The sequence below is a fragment of the Schistocerca gregaria genome, chromosome 2 (assembly GCF_023897955.1).
Source record: "Schistocerca gregaria isolate iqSchGreg1 chromosome 2, iqSchGreg1.2, whole genome shotgun sequence".
Classification (NCBI taxonomy): domain Eukaryota; kingdom Metazoa; phylum Arthropoda; class Insecta; order Orthoptera; family Acrididae; genus Schistocerca; species Schistocerca gregaria.
The window spans coordinates 252,954,416-252,973,997 of record NC_064921.1 but is presented as its reverse complement, the minus strand read 5'-3'; the positions used below and the strand labels follow the sequence as shown (position 1 = coordinate 252,973,997).

The window sequence follows — 19,582 nt, the reverse complement described above, 5'->3', positions numbered from 1 at the left end:
GTAATATTATTTCAGCTTTGCTATTTCAGATTCATATGACAATAACCACTGAAAGTAACTGAAAACATACAGCTCAGGTAGCAGTGTTATCTTGTCTTCCACCTCTGTCCTGTATCCATCATTGCCCAATCTGTGTGATGTAGGTCTTGTGGGTCTAGTTAGAACTATTTCAATTGTCATATTTTTTTATGGCTCAACAGATGAAATAATGCATTGCACACAAAGTATACCTGTTTCATACTCTTATTAAGGCATTTTTAATGACATACTCTTCCAGCAGTCAAAACAGGTAGTAATTTTGATCTGCCATTCACACAGTTACAAAACAGTCAGCTGTACAATTCACCAGAAATAACGCAATTGCTGTATAACAAAGTCTTGCAGTTGTCTAACTACATAATTTTTATATGACAACACCAAAGTAATTCTGCAGATATATGGTTCTTCATATTGTTTGCAAACCTTTTTCAATATTCGTAACACATTTAAAAATGTGCCATTAACAGAGTTCCCATCAGGTAACTGCTATGTGAAAATATGCAGCCAACAGCATTTCAAAATATGCAGTAGCCTCTAAGTTTTCAATCTACAAGCATTCACGTCTGTATTCCTTACTGTTCATTGCAAATATCTTACTACAGATCTTGCAACTGAAGGAGCATTCACACAGTGGACAAGCAAATGCCTTTTTAGATTACTACTATCTTGGAATGTCTTGCTACACACAGTGCAGCGGTAGGGGCGCTCACCCGTATGGACACGTAAATGCTTTGTCAGGCTGTCTTTCCATTTAAATTTCTTGCTGCACTCTGTGCATCTGAAAGGGCGTTCACTTGAGTGTAAAGGCAAGTGCTGCTTTAGGAGAGTGGCAGTTATGAATCTCTTGCAGCACACAGTACAACTAAAAGGTTGTTCACCTGTATGTCTACGCAAATGTACCTTTAAGTGAGCGCTCTGTATGAACGCTTTGCTACAAACAGAGCAGATGAATGGACGTTCACCTGTGTGTAGCCCCATATGGTATTTCAGAGCAGTGGCTGCTTTGAATGTTTGGCTACATTCAGTGCAGCTGAATGGGCGTTCACCAGTGTGCACACGCAAATGCTGCTTTAAGTTACAATTCTTGGTGAATGTCTTGCAACAGAAGGTACAGCTGTAGCAGTTGTCACCACTGCGAAAAAATGGATGTACCTTCAGACTGTCCTTATTCATGGATGTCCTCTCATGCAAATTGTAAATGTTGATAGTATCATTCTCTCTGAAAACATGATCTACAGAATTTCTGGCCTTGTCTGCATCTGATACATTCTGCACAAAATTTTGTTGGCTGCTGCTGCTAGAAAGCTCTGCTTGATCTTCGAAAGCACTTGTAATATGACTGTCATCATTGCTTGTATTTATGGCTTGTTGACTCCCGCTGCTGAAATAAAGAGAAGTGTATCAGAATAATTGTCATCACTGTAGCATAAATAAAATATTAAATACTGTACAAGGTAAATGTAACAAAGTGAATTGAAAAATAAAAAAGGAACAAACAGCATTAGTGCCTAACATACAGTTAATGTGGAGGTCATGCAAAATTGAGAATTAGCTCAGATTTGGAGAAGAGTGGGGAAGGAAATGAGTGTCCAATGCCTCATCAGTGTACATACTTGCTAGATTTCCTTAGACTGTATTGAATCCAATACAAAAATTCACTATGAATGGGCAAATTCCAGTCATAAAGCCTCAAGGCTTAGGGAAGAGTCACCCATATGTTCCGTTATAGGCTACACAGTCTACAAAATTAACTGCCTACACTACCTCAGCTGAGTGAGAGCATCTACTAAGAAACTATGGATCCTTATCACAGCAAGAGTCTCACACCTGACTAACAATCTAAATATTTTTATGGAAGTCTAGTACTGCTTTACTTAACCTTAGAACTTGACTCTTACCATTATAATAACAACATATTATAAATTCATTAGAGACTTATGAATCTGATACAAGAAAAAGTAATATACATATATAAACATTATATGACTTAATCACAGACCAAACATTGGAAACCAGTCTTTACTACAGCTTTGGTACATGAGAAATAAAATGTATGCACTTTGCTTACAAAGTTCATTTCTTCACAAGACTACCATTTGGTCAATAAGTACTACATACTACCTTTACATATATTACATCCATACTGCAGAGAACAATCTACACTATTATTGCAGAAATGAAAAAAACCCTAAGTTATTGATTAATGGGATAACAATAACAATTCACTATTGAAAGTTTACAATTGGTTGTTAGTTTCTGACACAAAAAGTATATGAAATGAAAGCAGGTACAGCATGTGCAGCAGCTAAAGTGAGAATTTAATTGAGAGATGACTTTTATGTCTGCATGAATGTTTTTGACATGGTTACTTAAATTCATCAGTTAAATGGTTAGAAGCAAGTAATAATTATACAAACACTTGGAAATCCAGAGCTTGGCCAAGGAATTGTGGTTACAGAAACTACTTACAGTGTTACACCACCACTTTAAATAACAAACCAATTCAGTTATGGAAAAATCAAAATTTTACCAACTCATAACAATTTCTCATCTTCCAATCATAAATAATTTATTTTGGCATGAGGCTGCAAGGAAAAAAGAATCAAAATACAAAACCTTCTCAAGGACTATCAAGAATGAGGCAGGTTACAAGGCACTCACTAGGCAAGCTCAAGTGAATTGTAAGAGCAACCACTAGCTAACCTACAATCGTAATGACATTCCTGTTGTAACCACAACTAAATTTCCCAGTTGTGTCCATGAGCTTGGCACCATTTCAAGTGGCAGCATCTTGTTGCCCTACTTTTTATTTCTAGACAGTGTCAGTTTTATCACAAGAGCATATAAGGTGTGTGCTATTTCAGAGAACAGCAAGAAAAGACACCATTTTGACCCTGCAGCCAATATGAATCAAGGAAAAACAAAAACAAAAAAAGAATTAATGACATTACCTGCCAAAGGGCATTGAATTAAAACAAAGGAAAAAGTTGAAAATTTGTGCTGGAGCAGGATTCGAACCTGAGTCTCCTGCTTACTAGGTAAATGCGCTGACAATTGTGCCATCCAGACAAAGCAGTCACCACATCAAGAAGTACTATCCTAGCATGCCTCCCGTCAGATACAAATTCTCAGCTTATCCACACACCACTGACATAGTGCCCCTCCCATTATCCTCATTACTCGCGGTACTTTGCCAATTCCCATAAGAAGTTGAGCATGGTGTACATACACAATGGAGTGATCTGTGGTTGTCCTCATCTTAATTATAATTAAGGAAAGGGTGCCCACTGATCTTTTCCGTGCAGATGCACACCACATTTGAACTCTTATGGATATTGGCAAAATGCCACAAGTAACAATCATAAAGGGCATGGAGCACTTCTTCAATGGTGTGAGGATAAGTTGATATCTAGGGTCTGATGGGAGACCTAGTAGGATTGTCTGTGAAGTTGTGATTATGACCATTGTGTCCAGACAGTGCAATGGTCAGCACATCTGCTTAGTAAGCAGGAGGCCCAGTTCCAAATCCCTGTCCCACACAAATTTTTAACTTTTCCCATTGATTTAAATCAATGCCCACTGGCAGGTTATGTCATTAATCCCTTAAAATCTTATCACGAGAGGTTTATGTGGAAGTGGTGGTGAAAAAATAGCTCCTGAAGAAGAGTATGTTCTAGCAGGATGTTGTTCATCCATCTACAAAGCATGTGATAGAAACTGGCTCTCTGTGGTTTTGTTTGGTGGAGTTCTGGCCTCCAAGATTGACATGTTTGACTATGATGTTTTAAAGTATTATAAAGAAAGCCAGTAACAAGCTTAGGAATCTATATGTAGCAACTCTCAATACAGCCATTATTCAGGAATGGATGAAGATGGTGTAAGAACAAGTGAAATGTATGTGCTCTGGGTCCAGTCACAGAAAAATGGAGAAAAGGATTTCATGTCTTACTAATGATGATATCATTAGACATGGAGAACAAACTCAGAATGGACAAAGATGAGGAAGGATACTGGCTGTGCCCTTCCCACACAAACCATCCCAGTATTAGCCTTACAAAATTCACAGAAATTGGGAAAGTGTAAACATGATTAATGGGATGAGAATTAGAGCCCCACACCTCCTGAATACATACACAGTGCTTTAAATGCCGAGTAACCTTTCACAATATGTCAGGATCAGAATGGAGGTGGAAATCAAATTAGGTAATGGTTAAACTGCATGAAGGATTTTAGGAAGCCTTTAATAAAAATATAATATACATCTTTATCTGAAAATATGGTATGAGTAAAATCTTATTTCTATCTCAGGTTATTTGCTCTACTCTGCATAAAGGAAGTGAGGCACAACTGGTAAAACAATTAGCTCACTGACAAGTCTGACTAGATACATCATGTGAGTGCATGTCATTTAATTGGCATCATCATGAAGTGAAATCCTTGTGTAGGCCACAGGTAATATCAAATCAGTAACCTTAGAATGAGTGTAAATTGCTAACATCTTGTCAAGAGGAACATCATTCAAGGGAGAATATAAATACAATCACCTCAGAATGCAGGGTGAAAATGATTACCACCTCTTCGAGGAATGATCAGATGAGATGGTGAGAAGCCTGTCAGCTGGCTTCCAAACTATTTCTTTTTCAGCAAAATTGTTGCTACATCTGTGGTATTGATTTTAATTTACATTATACTTCATACACATTAAAAGCATCTGGAAGAGTTGTACTACCTTGTGCTTAGGGGATGTAATTTTAATTGATGGTGTTTAGCTTGTGATCACTGCTGTTTTCTAATTCTGACCAAATGTTTATGGTGAACTTCACAAGGGAAAAAATGAAATGTGAAGTTACTTTACTGTACCTTGCTGTTCAGAAACCTGTTTACACCCTACTTGGGATGTACTCACTTAAAATAACCCTTGCTGTAAATAATGTGCAAAAGGTACTATGTCTGAATACAAGAATAACAACAGAGCTTTACTCCAAAGCACAATGAATAAATCTGAAGAAAGCATACAGTTGTAAATTTTGACTTCTAAAAGATCACCAGCTAGAGGGAGATAAAAAATTGCACATGTCTATAACATGTAATTCCCAATTCCAGGTGTGAACAACATGAAAACCTATAAATATTAAACGTTTAGTGTTTACACACTGCCATTTCCTCAAGTTTCACTGTTGCAGTCTAAGTCACACCCTGACTTTTACAAAATAGTGAGACTTTTTCTTAGGTTATGATAGATTTACACACACTTATACCTAACAAGATTAACAGTGGTCCTACTGTTGGGCCCTGTGGCATGTTAGTTGTTACATACATAGATACAATATGATTTTTTAGTCACAGCAGCGGAATTTCTCAATTTGATACTTTGTCTCATTGATTAAATGTGAAGTAAACTATGTATCAACTGGTCCTGTAATGTTGCACATCTTGTATATATCTGCATATGCAATGTGTCTACATCAGAAAAAAAAACAATTTTTATTAGAATGAATCAATGGAGAGAGATTTGAAGACACTAAAATGAAGTATCATTGAAGGTGCCCACGCTGCATTTCACCAAAAAGATTTTACAGGAGCCATATGTTGTCCATATCTAATGCTGGTAAAATTACTGTGAAGTGGAAACACTAAGCTCATTACACTCTAATACCACCTTGTTAGGCTTTAAAAATTAGCTGATAGAGGTACTCAAACATACAGCGTAAAAAAAAAAGCATCATGCTACTGGAAAGGATTTCCACAGCAGCTCAGTTTCAGAGGTCACTGACAAAACAATTTAGTATGAGCTGACCAACCTTAATTTTCAATTAGTTTGATCCCTAGATGACAATGACCACTTCAATTGAAGCACATCAGTTTCTACAGTGGTCCACACACTGCAGTCATTAGCACATTAATCCGCATTCAAATGAACTTGTGTGAATTAGTTAATGTCTGGTAAACTGCACTTACCTGAATGTGTTTGGTCAGCAATGAAATCTAGCAATGTAGTGTGCCACCTGCCGATGGCTTTAGTCAGAGGTACAAATAAATCAGATGTTTTATGTAAATTTTACCAGATTACATACTTCACACAGCATAGCATTAGTGTGGAACTGGACCATTTATGTAGCTATGGGAATGATCTTCAGTACAAAAAGGAAGGACAACTAAATCGTGGTTTGAGGAAAACAAGACAGATATTCTATGCTCATCAGCTCAAGTGCTAACAATAACCTCACTGAACCTCTTTGGACTTAAATGTAGCCTCAGTTGTGTGCCACATCAATTTAACCAACACCCTTTAGACTATTTAAGACTTGCTTTTCTGGTTACAAAACACTGATGGTTGAGCTGAGCTGGCAGGTAATTGAGCTGCTACATTTCATGAAATAGGTAAATTAATTTTCACAATAAACACCCTATTATCCCTTTTCTGAATTTCAGCCTCCTTTCCACAATGTTAATCAGCTGGCTGATTGTCAGCATTAGACCTGTGTAGCTGCTGAGGCCTATCTTACCCACAGTTCTCCACACACCTTCTGTTGTTTTCTTCACCTAAAAAAATATTCTGCACAGATGATACTTCTAATCTCAATGCACTTCCTAACCATATAGTTTATGTCATCCTGAACACCAAAAGCAAATGTAATGCTGTTGCTAACTTTGGGCGAAAAGCAGCTTTCCATTGTAGCCATATGAGAGGCAAGAAGGTAGACATGGAAGCACTTTATGTAATTTCACAAGAGAGCCTGTTCATACACTACAAAGCAGCTGGGCTGAACCACACAATGAATGCAGAAAGGCTATGCAACTAGGAACTGGCCTGTAAAGTATTTCCAAACCACTGAGACATGACGATGTTGATCTGTATGTGCCTGGAACCAATATAGTGGCACAACAGTGCTATCAATCACTATAAATACCCCCTGATTCTAGCACGGTTATGTGTAGTCTGGCAATGTCCTTCACAATGTCAGGTCCATGCAAGTACTCATCACATTATAGCCAACCCCCCTTCATGATTGTTAGTCCAAACCTGTGGACTTACGGCAACATGGTATATAAGCCATCCTCAAGCTACATGGTAGCAACCAAACTCCTGCCTTGGAGCACAGCAGTTGGCGGCCAGGGCAGTATTGCCACCATACATCCACACTGTGATGAGCTTCTAACCCATTAGTGGTGAACTCCTACAAGAATTCATCAGACGTTCAAGTCACTAGCATTGCTCACTTGAGGCCACATAGTGCTAACACAGGCAAGACTGGGTAAACAGTATCAGCAAAAAGAGGACGCTGACTTCAAAAACCCATCTCACTGCTGTGACCTTCCAGCATCAGTGGCACCACCAGTAAAGCATCCACCTGCAGAGTGTCTGGGTGCATCTCAGCACTTCAACATTGTAGCTCAAGATTAAATAAAATATGTTACATGTTGTTTTGGAGTTTTCTAGCCAGCCCTGGTCTGCACCACCATCTCTACAATCCACACCCCACCACCTCTACACCATAGAGGCACCACTCACCATAGGTCACTATGCCTTAAGTACTTTGGTATCAGTGGACCTCATCTGGCAGCTGCTGCCACAGACTTCACAATCGCAGAACACAATTTCATCAGCCAGTGTTGTAACTGAGCAGACTATTGATTTTCGTGGTTGTTTCCCCTGTTTTATGTGCAGATGCATAGAGTCTAGGTGAGTACTGCACAGGGATTTGAGGGTTATGTTTGGACAGCCAGGAGAACTGGCTGATATTCCACAATTGCGTGGTAATGCAAAGGAGCACTATTTATGACCTGTGAGGTATGGTTAGTGTAAGTTGCCAGGACAATGTGCACCTAGTACAGAGTTAGTACCAGTAGCTTATATTAATTGACATCAGTATGGGAATTGGGTTAGTCGCTGGACAGAGCCAAGATAGATAATAAGACATAAGATGTAAGTGGTGGTGTGTCATATGCCTGTTGTGAATATATTTTGTGTTCCTTAAAATGATTGGAGATTAAGGTTCCACAATTGCAGAGTCTCAAATACATTGTATCACTAGCTGGGAGGCAGTTCAACCATTGGTTAATGAAATGCTGCCATTTGGAGCAAATAAGGCATCTTGAATAATAGGTTTGCAAGTAGGGTGGAAGAGATGGAATTAGCTAAGCAATCTACTCCTTTATTAGATCCAGCTACAGCCAGCTTGAACACACCTTTCTGTCTGTTTTGGATGAGATGCAGTTAGCAGCTAGTATTGGGGTGGAGGGTGGGGGGTCACAATGCCAGTTATAACAGGTGATGAAGTTATGGTTGGTAGGGGAATCCCTTTTGTTGGGGCTAAGGAATACACAGCCATTTGATGAATTGAAAAAATGGCCTGCTACAAAGGAACAAGAAGTAAATCTGTGAGACTTTTTTTTTCACAAGCAGTTGGATGTTTGTCAAAGGAGAAAAATGAGTTGATACAGAATTTGAGAGACAGAGTATGGAAAGTGAATGTGCTGACATACGAATTAGGAGAGAGTGATGATGCAAATAGTAATACTCCACAGTGCAGAATAGAGGGCAATGGATGCATTTTTATGGGGTTTGCCACCTGATATGTCAAGAAGGGTGCCCTGAAGGTTTATACTCTGTGGTCAAATTAGCCACAGTGTTTGAAGAAAATGATATAGTTATATGAATGCAGGACGAGAGAGGAACATTCTCCACTAACACAAGGTGTTACAGATGTGATGTGGTTTGACACCATCAACATGATTGTAGAAATGGTAAAGGGAAACAGGGGATTAATAAGAACGATGTTTCCTGCAAAAGGGAACCCCAGGTCCACCACACAGGGTTCCTGATAAATTTTGACACAACTGATACAGATGCAGAAGTGGAATGTAGTATAGTGTGAATAATGAAATGCAGAAGGTGTAAGTCTCTACTGGTCACAGGGGCACATGTGTCAGTAGCAAGTATGCACCTAATAGCTCACAAGCAATTAAACCCTTCACACTACAATTTATGTGGAGTTTGAGATAGTGGAGTCTTTTGGTTCAGCAATGGTATATTTTCATGTTCAAGCACAGAGTTTAAAGCACATCAGCACAAGTTGTGCACAGGTAAGTGATGACACATCACGTTGCTTTGAAAGAGAAGCATTGTAAGTAAATGAGAAGAGTTGGTCAGGAAAGTAGTGCTCATGAATTTAGATAATTTTGGCATTAATGGAGCAGAGTTCGTCACAGAATGTTGTTAGCTAATTTGTAAGTCTCAGATGATGTGAGTTGGGACTCAGTCAGTGTGCACCAACGATGTTTGCAAACCACTGAAAAAACTGCATTGAGAAAAGAAGCTGGGGCATCTTAGATGTACGGATAGATTGGAAATGTAGCAAATATTGTGTTTTTTCTCAAGGGCCTCTACACTATAACACTGTATCGTATCCCTACGGAACTGAGTTGCCAATCCATCATAGACCTTGACAGAACCACAATATTTACAACCAATATTAAGAGAACTCATTGATTAACTGCTGGTTAGTAGGATAACAGAGGAAAGCACTAGTCCACAGGGTGTAGCCTTGATGGTAGTGCCAAAGCTGTCACCATATGGGACTAAAACATATAGATTCTGCTGTAACTACTAAATCTTAACAGCAAAACTGTAACTAATGCATATCCAATCCTGAACATCACTGGAACTACTGACAATGAGGGCAGTGCAGGTTCTTCTTTACCTTAGATCTGAGGAGTGGGTACACTCAGATAGAGATATTCCCAGATGATCATCCTAAAACAGAATTCTCTGTCCAATGAGGCCACTTTCAGTATCACATGATGCCATTTGGGTTAAAAATGCTCCGCCAATGTTTCTGCATTTGCTCGATGCAGTGCTGAGGGTACTGAGACCTCAACAGTGCAGGGAATACTTAGATGATATGATTGTTTTTGTGAAGGTTATGGCAGAGCATACACAATGTTTGTGAGAAATTTTTATAAGATTATGAGCATTGAATTTAACATTAAGCATGGAAAAACGTCACTTTGCATTTGAAAAAATTATGTATGTCAGTAATGCAGTGAAAGAATTCAGAGAGATCTGTGTTTGATACAGGGAGTAAAAGAATTTTAGATTTGTGGTAATGCAAAGGAGTTGCAATCTTTGCTATAAGGGTTAGAGAATTACTATAGGAAATTCATAAAAGAGTGTGCAGATGTAGCAAAATCAGTTACACAACCTTTAAAAAAATTGTAAAATTCAAATGGGTGAAAGAATGCCAAGATGTGTTCAAGGAGTTACAGAGACAACTGACACCGAGTTCAGAATTAATTTTTACAGCCTTTGAGAGAAAATTTATCTTGTCAACCAATGCTTCCAGTCAATCTACAGGGTGTATTCTCAGTCAAGTACTAAATGGAGAGGAGCAACTGGTATGTATGCATTGGTAGCGGATGCATTGGTCGACAGCTGGATGTTCAAATTTGGAGATGGTGGTGGTGGTGGTTAGTGTTTAACGTCCCGTCGACAACAAGGTCATTAGAGACGGAGCGCAAGCTCGGGTTAGGGAAGGATTGAGAAGGAAATCGGCCGTGCCCTTTCAAAGGAACCATCCCAGCATTTGCCTGAAACGATTTAGGGAAATCACGGAAAACCTAAATCAGGATGGCTGGAGACAGGATTGAACCGTCGTCCTCCCAAATGCGAGTCCAGTGTGCTAACCACTGCGCCACCTCGCTCGGTCAAATTTCGAGAGTCAGAGCTATGATTACCAATCAAAAGATGAACTTTTTGTCAGATTTGTTGAAGCAGTTGTGTTGTTTGTTAAAGGTTAAGAAGTTAAGGACAAGTCTACTACACCCTCAGGCTAACAGTAGGTTGGAGAGGGTACAATACAGTCAAAAGGATGTTGGGATATGTATTTATTTTTTATTGTAAGCAGATGTAAATTTGAACTCCATTCTGCTACAGAACCATCACTGTATGAGCTAGTTTACAAGAGGCAAATGCCACCACCATTTGACTAAATAAGGATAAGAGCTGGCAAGGATGGTGATTCCATGAATGATTTTGCTTAAATGGTCAGAGAAATTTGGAAGTGCTTTCAAGGAGCAAACACCAGAGCCATGGAATGTCAAGAGCAATTGAAAAATCATGTGGGCAGCACAAAGTCGGTCAGTGGGTAATGTAATAGAACCCTTACATTTCAAACGGTAAGACCAAGAAATAACTCAATATCAAGGGTCATACCAGGTAGCTGAAACAACACTGCCAATAAGCATCAATCTTTAATTACTGACTTGTTCATGATGGGCATCTGGAGCCATTTCAAGATGCTCCAGATGCATTGATGTGTCATCATCCACTGAGGGTAAAGCTACGGGTGGTAGTAAAAAGGGGATGTGCGCAAAACCTTGCACAACATGTACAGGGGATTCTTTATATGGATTAAGATGAAGGAATGAGGAGAGGAATAGTTTATGTTTTGTGTTAGAATGCGTACAGTTGAAATTTGGGTGACATATTGTTTAGATGCATAAGAGAGTAGTGTACCAGTTGAAGGTGAGGGTAGGAGTTTTGTTCATGTAATGTTACACTTAGATGTTCACTTTTGTCTAAGACAGGTTTTTCTGTGTCTACGAGGTGCCAGACGTTTCAATGGAGCCTTGGGAGTGATGAGAGATCCCCATTCCCAGGTTGCTATAAGTCAAAGTAAAGATGAGGAGAGCCCTTATCTTGGCAGTGCTGCACAGTGTCAGCAGGAGTGTAGAGGATGTTCTGTGTGTACTACAATTGCAAGATGATGAACTTTTCACAACGAAAAAGAATATAATACTCACAAGCCATATTTGGGCACTGAAGCTGATTCTGAACGCTTGGGAAATTTGTAACGAAGTGAGATGCTTAGAAGATGTCTGTGGAGTTAAGCTGGAAGGAAAATGCATGCTGAAGGAAATGAGGAACAACTACGGTAAGTTGCACCAGTCCTACAAACAACTGCAATGGAATATGCAGCAGATAGTGGAAATAGTGCCATTCACATGGTGCTGCAATATGTGCAATATTAAATACAGGGGGTAGGCTACTGAAAATGATTTTCAGGACTGTGGATGTCAGTGACATCTGAGAGCTAAATGGTACAACAGAGAGAGTGAATGACATAGCAAGGAGAAATAAAGTCACCATGAAATGGCACCTGTTTGAAACAAAGGGCCTTGAACAACATAAGGGTGTTTCAAAGCTTAGCAATGGAGGTAATGCACCTGGTCAAAGCAACAGTAAGTGCTGTGAGGCAGAATCTAGTAGTTATAAGTGCTCAAGTAGATGCTCTGGATAGGAGAATGGCAGTAGCAAGATTGCTGCAATCTTTAGCTGTTAGCTTGTGGGATGCTCAGGCATTGGTAACAGAGTTACAGGAAGCAGTCACCAAACACCAAAGCAAACATGACCGTGCACAGGTGAACGTATACTGCATTTGCACACGCAAATTGTCTTGTAATTACGAATATGCATTTATGCTGGTACGAAAGGCAGCAAAAGCACGCGATGAGATTTGTTTTTATGGCGCTATATCTTTTTTCTGTTAACATCAGTATTTAGTACAACCTTATGGAGGATAGAAACACAAAACTTGCTTTATTTTGTATAGCCTGCATGCTGTTGGTCATGAAAGCCAAATGGCGCAGACAGAGAAAAATTTGGGTATCTGAATTTTTGCGCCAGCATTAAGTAGTGGTGTTTTGGCTCTGATCAATGATTTGCAGCTAAAGCCATGAACTGGTTTATTTGTAAACTTCACATATATGTCAATGGATGATTTTCACCTTCTTCTAACAGCAACTGAACCAAAAATTTCAAAGCAAGACACAAATTATTGATGAACCATATCAGCAAAATATAGGCCAGCACTAACACTGTGCTTTTTAGTAACAAGTCACTGTTATAGTGGCTTCAAATATCTATTTCGTATATAAACAGCATCTGTTTTCCAAATAATCCTGAAGTATGCAGTGCCATATGGCAACCACTAATGGATTTTATAAAGGTAAATGGCTATAAGATATGATTAAATGAAAATGAATAATGCGACCTAAAAATATAGAAAAAACCAGTCTTATAGGCCATTTCATATCTGCAGTTAATAGAATAAAACATATTATCAAATTGCAAAGAAGTTCCATTACTTCTGCTTCTTTTTTTAAGTGTAGTAAAATGTGACATTAACAAAGAAACCTTGAATGTGAGTCACACAAATGATGAGGTCTTTAGTAATGAAATATGATTTAAATACAAAATTTATACATCATATATTCACTATGGTTGTGTGTGTGTGTGTGTGTGTGTGTGTGTGTGTGTGTGTGTGTGTGTGTGTTGGAGGATGATGTATAGACAGTGTCAACTGGTAATATATCCTGTGGAGGATTGAAATTACCCATGTCTGCCTAGAAAAGTATCTCCTGCATTTTGGGGACTTTTTTCTCTGGATTGCTTACTTCCTTTAAAAATTATCACTTAAACCCTTACTAATTTCAAGTGCATCACTGAATTCACTGTCTACTTTAGGCATACTGCCTTTTTTCTGTTTTGGAGGCTCACTTCCACCCATAGTCTCCTATGAAGCACTATGGGGGGACAAAAATCACCTCCGCTAAGCTTTCATGTTCTACAACTTCAACTTCTTGTGCTGTAGTGTTTTACATCACATCCTCTTCTGTTTGACTGGGTTCCTAAAAGATAACGATACTGTTTGATTTTGTAAATTATTTTATGGCAAGATTTGTTGCTTGTAATGGTACAGTAAGCATTTTCCACATTATCATAATAAGACATAATGTTCTTCCAATTGGTGCAACCCTGACATCAGTTAATTTCTAGCTTCAAAGCAGCCACTTTAGGCATAGGTTGCAACAAAAGTTATGTAGTAAATAATTTACTGGCAGTATGGTGGCACATAATCACACTAAGACATAACATAATAGTTACATTCTTTGGATTGGCATAACCCTAACAGTAATTAGTTTATTGATTTCATACAGCTTGTTTCAGATTTTACGTATTTACTATTTTATTGGCAGCAACACATTAATATATTGTATTTATCCTTTTGTTTCAGCTTCCTCAGCAATAAAATGAGTAATTAGAAATCACACAGGGCTTTGAGGACCATTGGAACCTCCCACACTGCTTGGAGCTAGTGATGAGAAGCATTGTGAGATAATTACACCTGCAGAAAGCTGAACAGATTTTTATAATTATGAAGAATATTTCAGCATTGTGATTTTAGGAGTAGCTGACACTGGTTACTACTTTATATATACAAATGTTGGTTCATAAGGACATATTTCAGAGGTTGAGGCGCTGAAAATCACTTTCTTCTGGAAGCAAATGAAAAATAACAGCCTTGGTATTTCAGAGGAGGCACCACTTGCAGAAAGGAGCAAGAGCAGACCTTACGTATTCATCGGTGACTAGGCATTTGCTCTCCATGAACATTTGTCAAAATCATATCCAGGTGAACACGCACAAGGACGTGACGAACGTGTATTCAGTTACAGACTGTGCAGAGCAACGAAGGTGGTGGAGGAATACATTAGGAATTCTTTCATCAGTGTTACGGATGCTGACAAAGCCAATGTCATTGAAAACAGTGTTCTAGTTGTGCAAGCATGCACACACTTATCTGCACAACTTTTTGCAAAGAAGCAAGACCCCATGGAATTTTTACATGCTGCCAGGGACAATTGATGAAGCAACTGAGGATGGAACTGTGGTTCTGGGTAGCTGGCAGCAAGGAACAACAAGTGACAGGTCTTTCTTGCCTCTGAGATCTGTACCATCCACTTCTTAAAAAAAAAAAAAAACATGCCAATATAACTGTTGTTAAGTGGATTACATACTGATTGTAGTGCTCTCAGCTAAACTAAAACATAAATAAAAGAAAATTGCTACTAACACATGCTTATCATTTTTTTTACCTGCTTCTCCTAACTTCGTATTTATCCAGGAGGAATGACATTGGTCTAAAAGAAAACCACTTAGATATATATTTCTCTACTGCACCCATCGCTGAGGTTGTGCGTTCTTTCGCTCGCTCTTGCCAGAATGAGGACAGTAGAGTGCTCATCTCCTCCTTTACATTGCCTGCAGGTATTTTGAGACCTTTGGCAATTTCTTGTCTAGCGTCATTCTTCCTGTTTAGAAGTTTGTGATGATCTTTAGTATCCCACAAACACCTGTGATATCTGTACAATTCAGTTAAAAGGAGGACAATATCATCTAGCCACTCCATCACTCTGAAATCTCTTCACAAAATACTATACCACCACAGTTTGCACGAAAAAACAGTACACTGTGGCAAAGCATGTGTCTATCATTGAAGCTGGCACTGAAGACGTGAACTTCGTCCATAAATCGACAACGAGCAAATCACAATCAAACATCTGCAAATACAACCCTTGCACGATCAAACACCATGTACACAGTGTTCACACTGGAGTGAATGTGTGTTAGCTGTTGCGCGTTCGCTTGTTTCTGCTTTGGTGTAAATGGGGCTTAATAGGTAGATATGTCTATGGTGTAAACCCACATTTATGTTTCCAGAATTAATGTTTTCCTGTTACAGTATTTGACATTTTTTGATTGAGCCTTTCAAATTTTCCATGTTTAGAATTGCAATTCACACCTGCTTTTAAGACCTCATAATGATAAATTTCCTATCACTTTGATTTAACGAAATAATGTTCATGCAGAGAGGAAAAAAGTGTAATGGACTTAAAAAGACATTATCAAGGCATTTATTTTCAAGTAGTGTTTAAAACATTAAACCTTGTGCCCCAGATAATCAAGTTCTGAAGCAGTAGAAGTTGCTGGAAGTCTGAACAGTTTGTGCCAGTCTAATGATAACTATACAGAGTGCCCTGGAAGAATGGCCAGTATTCGGGTATCTGACAGGAACGATCACTCAAAGCAAAACAGTCTAGTAAACATGGGCTCTTGGATGCATACCTTAAGAGCTATGAGCACATGTTCAGTGGAAGAGATGTGTTTCACAGTAGCAAAGATGAACAGGTGCTCAAAGGTATTCAGTTTAGATCCTATGTAAGTTAGATCTTTTTGTTTTGAATGATCATTCCTGCCATATCCCTGAATACTGACCATTCCTCCTGGGACATCCTACCTGTATATTGTGTGTAGTTACTGAATGAAATTCTGGGGGCTAAACTTCAGTATTAGCCTAAATGGACGAAAAGTAAGCACAATAAACAGGAGGTATGGTAGCACCTCTTTCCTGTTTGCAACTAGTTTCGAACCATCATAGATGTGGTGCTTCCTGTGACAAATGTATGAGCTGTAAGGGAACTGTTGGTGTAGTATTTCATTAAAAAATGCAATAACTCTGTTTTGCAGGGAAACATTATCAAGTGATGTATTTTGGGGGGGGGAGGCAAATATGTAGTAATTTCCAAGGTGACGGTTAGGCTGGGATATACTAATACAGTTTTAACAGCTGCAAGAAAAATGAGCAGGAATGAAACTTAAATACAATAATAATTGCCACATACTTTTGACACTTCATTTGGAATACATGCCAAATACCAAAGAGTTGGCTAGAGTGAGACATGACAGAACAGCTAAAATCTATCTCTACATTGTGCTCTATATTACGAGGGTTGTTTTTAAAGTAAGGGACGTTCGCGCGTATAGTCTCGTAGTTCGCGCAGACACCGCAACAAGCCACCGCGCCACTTGCCGGCATCCTTCCCGTTCACACTGATGCAAGTTGCAGCTCTGTAGCTGATGTGCATGCATCGCTGTGCTACTTTATAATGTTTACGATTATTGAATCGCCCGTCGCGTGTGAGATACGGTCAGTGATACGTTTTTTGACTACGAGAAGCCTATCAGCTGCAGAAATTCATCGTCAGTTAACAGAAGTTTATGGCTTGAATGCAATGAGTGAAGGTAAAGTGCGTCAATGGGTTAGAGTGTTTAAAAATGGTAGTCAAAACATCCATGACGAAGAATGCTCAGGCCGGCCCTCTGTGATCACTGATGATTTGGTGGCTGCAGTCGAAACAATGATTCGTGAGGACAGAAGATTCACAATTTCCACTCTTTCTTTGGAATTTCCACAAGTTTCAAGATCGGTTTTGTACAAAATTGTGTCTGAAAACCTAAACTTTAAGAAACTGTGTTCTCGGTGGGTATCCAAACACCTGACAGAGGACCATAAAGGGAAGAGAATTGCCACTTCATTGGACTTTTTGATTCGTTACGAGGAAGACGAGAATGACATGTTGAGTCAAATTGTCACTGGAGATGAAACATGGGTATCCCATATCACTCCCGTAAGCAAACGACAATCGATGGAATGGCGACACACAACCTCACCCTCAAGGTCAAAGCCAAACAGATGCTGTCAAAGCGCAAGATTATGGAAACTATGTTCTGGGACTGGCGCGGTGTTTTGCTAGTGGATTTTATGCCACGAGGAACGACAATCAACTCAGATGCCTACTTTGCAACTCTAAAGAAGCTCCGCAGAGCAATTCGAAACAAAAGGCGCGGCATGCTGACAAAGAGAGTTTTGCTCCTGCACGATAACGCTAGGCCTCACACCTCTCAAAAGACTCAGGATTTGATTGATTCTTTTGGCTGGGAAGTTTTGGACCATGCACCATACAGCCCCGACCTTGCTCCGAGATATTTTCACCTTTTCCAGTACCTGAAACACCATCTCGGCGGGCAGCGCTTCAATGACGACGATGAAGTGAAAGCAGCCGTGAACCCTTGGCTGTCGGAGCAGGCAGCTGAATTCTCTGAAGAGGGAATTAAAAACTTAGTTGTACGGGATGACAAGTGCTTAAATAAACAAGGCAACTACGTAGAAAAATAGGTAAAAGTGTGTATAATCAGAAAATAAGTTTTTTTACAAAAGTATTTGTATCTTTTTTTTTTTTAAATAAAAACGGCCCTTACTTAAAAAACAACCCTCGTACATCTGAGGTATACTTTATTCATTACACCACCACATTTCTATATACAAGTTATGTCATGAGAACTCTGTGGAATGCAAAATTCTCATTGAGTCTGCAACCTTATGTAATCACCCTCTGCCGACAGCTATCCAGAATTTCAAATATTTTTATTAAAAAAAATCATTTTCAGTGTACACTGTAGTAAGTTTTATGATGCAAAGTTCGATATACTTCTAGTCTACAGCTTAGTGTCATATACATGAATGTACGTGTGTAACAAGTCCGCAGCTCGTGGTCTCACGGTAGCGTTCTCACTTCCCGAGTACGGGGTCCCGAGTTCGATTCCCGGCAGGGTCGGGGATTTCCACCTGCCTCAAGATGACTGGGTGGTGTTGTGTTGTCTTAATCATCATCATTCATTTCCATTATGGTTGGAGGAAGGCAATGGCAAACCACCTCCACGAGGACCTTGTCTAGTACATCAGTGTGGGTCTCCCGCATCGTTCCCTACGCTCTGTCAAGGAGTATGGGACTTCGTCATTATCATGTATGTAACATATGTCTAGCACTATTAGTACATATATGAAATGTGTAGCTTTTGTACGGCTAACATCATTACAATTAATAATGTAGCTCATTGAAGTTTTGTTTTTATAAACTGTGTGTTTAAAAAGTAATTTTCTGTAATTTAGACTTTCCCACAGTCTACATCATTATTTTAGAGTCACTTGAAAAATGTACAAAGGGGGTTTCATTGTAGTTCAATTGTTCTCAAGTGTGTACCTTTTAGTTTTTCTTTCCTAAATTGACTTTCTTAAATAGAGCATTCCTCTATTTGAAACATGAATTAAATTTTCAGTGTGCTCATAATTATGATCTATCAGTGTATTTCAATTCCGTATTATTTTCATATACCTAATAAAACACAGTTTTCACAATATTTTGCACATACTATATTGCAGAAACTCTGTCTTTCTAAAAGAAAAAAAAGAAAAGAAAAGAAAAGAAAAGAAAAAAAAGAATATTTGCTGTAAGGATAGACTCATGGGTTGTGAGTAATTTAGTACTAATACACATGTACCAAATGAAACTGCAAATATCTTTGCTGTGCAAAAATCTGGCAATGATTATATCTTCTATTACTGAAATCTGCTGGATTAGAGAGAGAGAGAGAGAGAGAGAGAGAGAGAGAGAGAGAGTGGGGTGGGATGGGGGGAAGAGTAAGGTCAGATACATCAGAAAAAAAAGATGAGTAGAGCATCATACACTGTTGCCAAGCTTCCATAACCAATACTGCTAGAGCACCTCCACACTTTTACCCCTTAATAATTGCAATAAATATTACAATTCAGTGTCACTCATAACACAGGACATGCTACTACTTGTACATAAACAACTGTTTAATGGAACAAGTTTGAATAGGTCTCTTAAGGAACCCCCCCCCCCCCCCCTCCCTTGCACCTATTAATCAGGGAAGTACAAATTTTGATAGAGAATATGTCATCACACTGCTCATAGCCAAGTTTTATGCTGTGCATTTTCAGAGATATGAAGTAGGTTACTTACTGTTTTAGTTATAGAAGTTTGTGAGTGAGTGAAA

The 19,582-nt window shown here is 38.9% G+C and overlaps 1 protein-coding gene across 5 annotated transcripts in view; it reads right to left on the bottom strand.

The window, feature by feature from the left end:
* Positions 1-201: 201 nt before the first annotated feature.
* LOC126336802 (gastrula zinc finger protein XlCGF42.1-like) overlaps positions 202-19,582 on the bottom strand; it is a 48,288-nt gene continuing 28,907 nt past the window's right edge. For 2 of the 5 annotated variants that reach the window (XM_050000838.1, XM_050000837.1), the window contains one exon: positions 202-1,420. In XM_050000838.1, the coding sequence (XP_049856795.1) occupies positions 619-1,420 (802 nt within the window). In that variant the 3' untranslated portion in view covers positions 202-618. Of the gene's footprint in view, positions 1,421-5,383; positions 5,500-19,582 lie in introns of all 5 variants that reach the window. The other 3 variants (XR_007564997.1, XM_050000839.1, XR_007564998.1) reach the window with 3 other exon arrangements.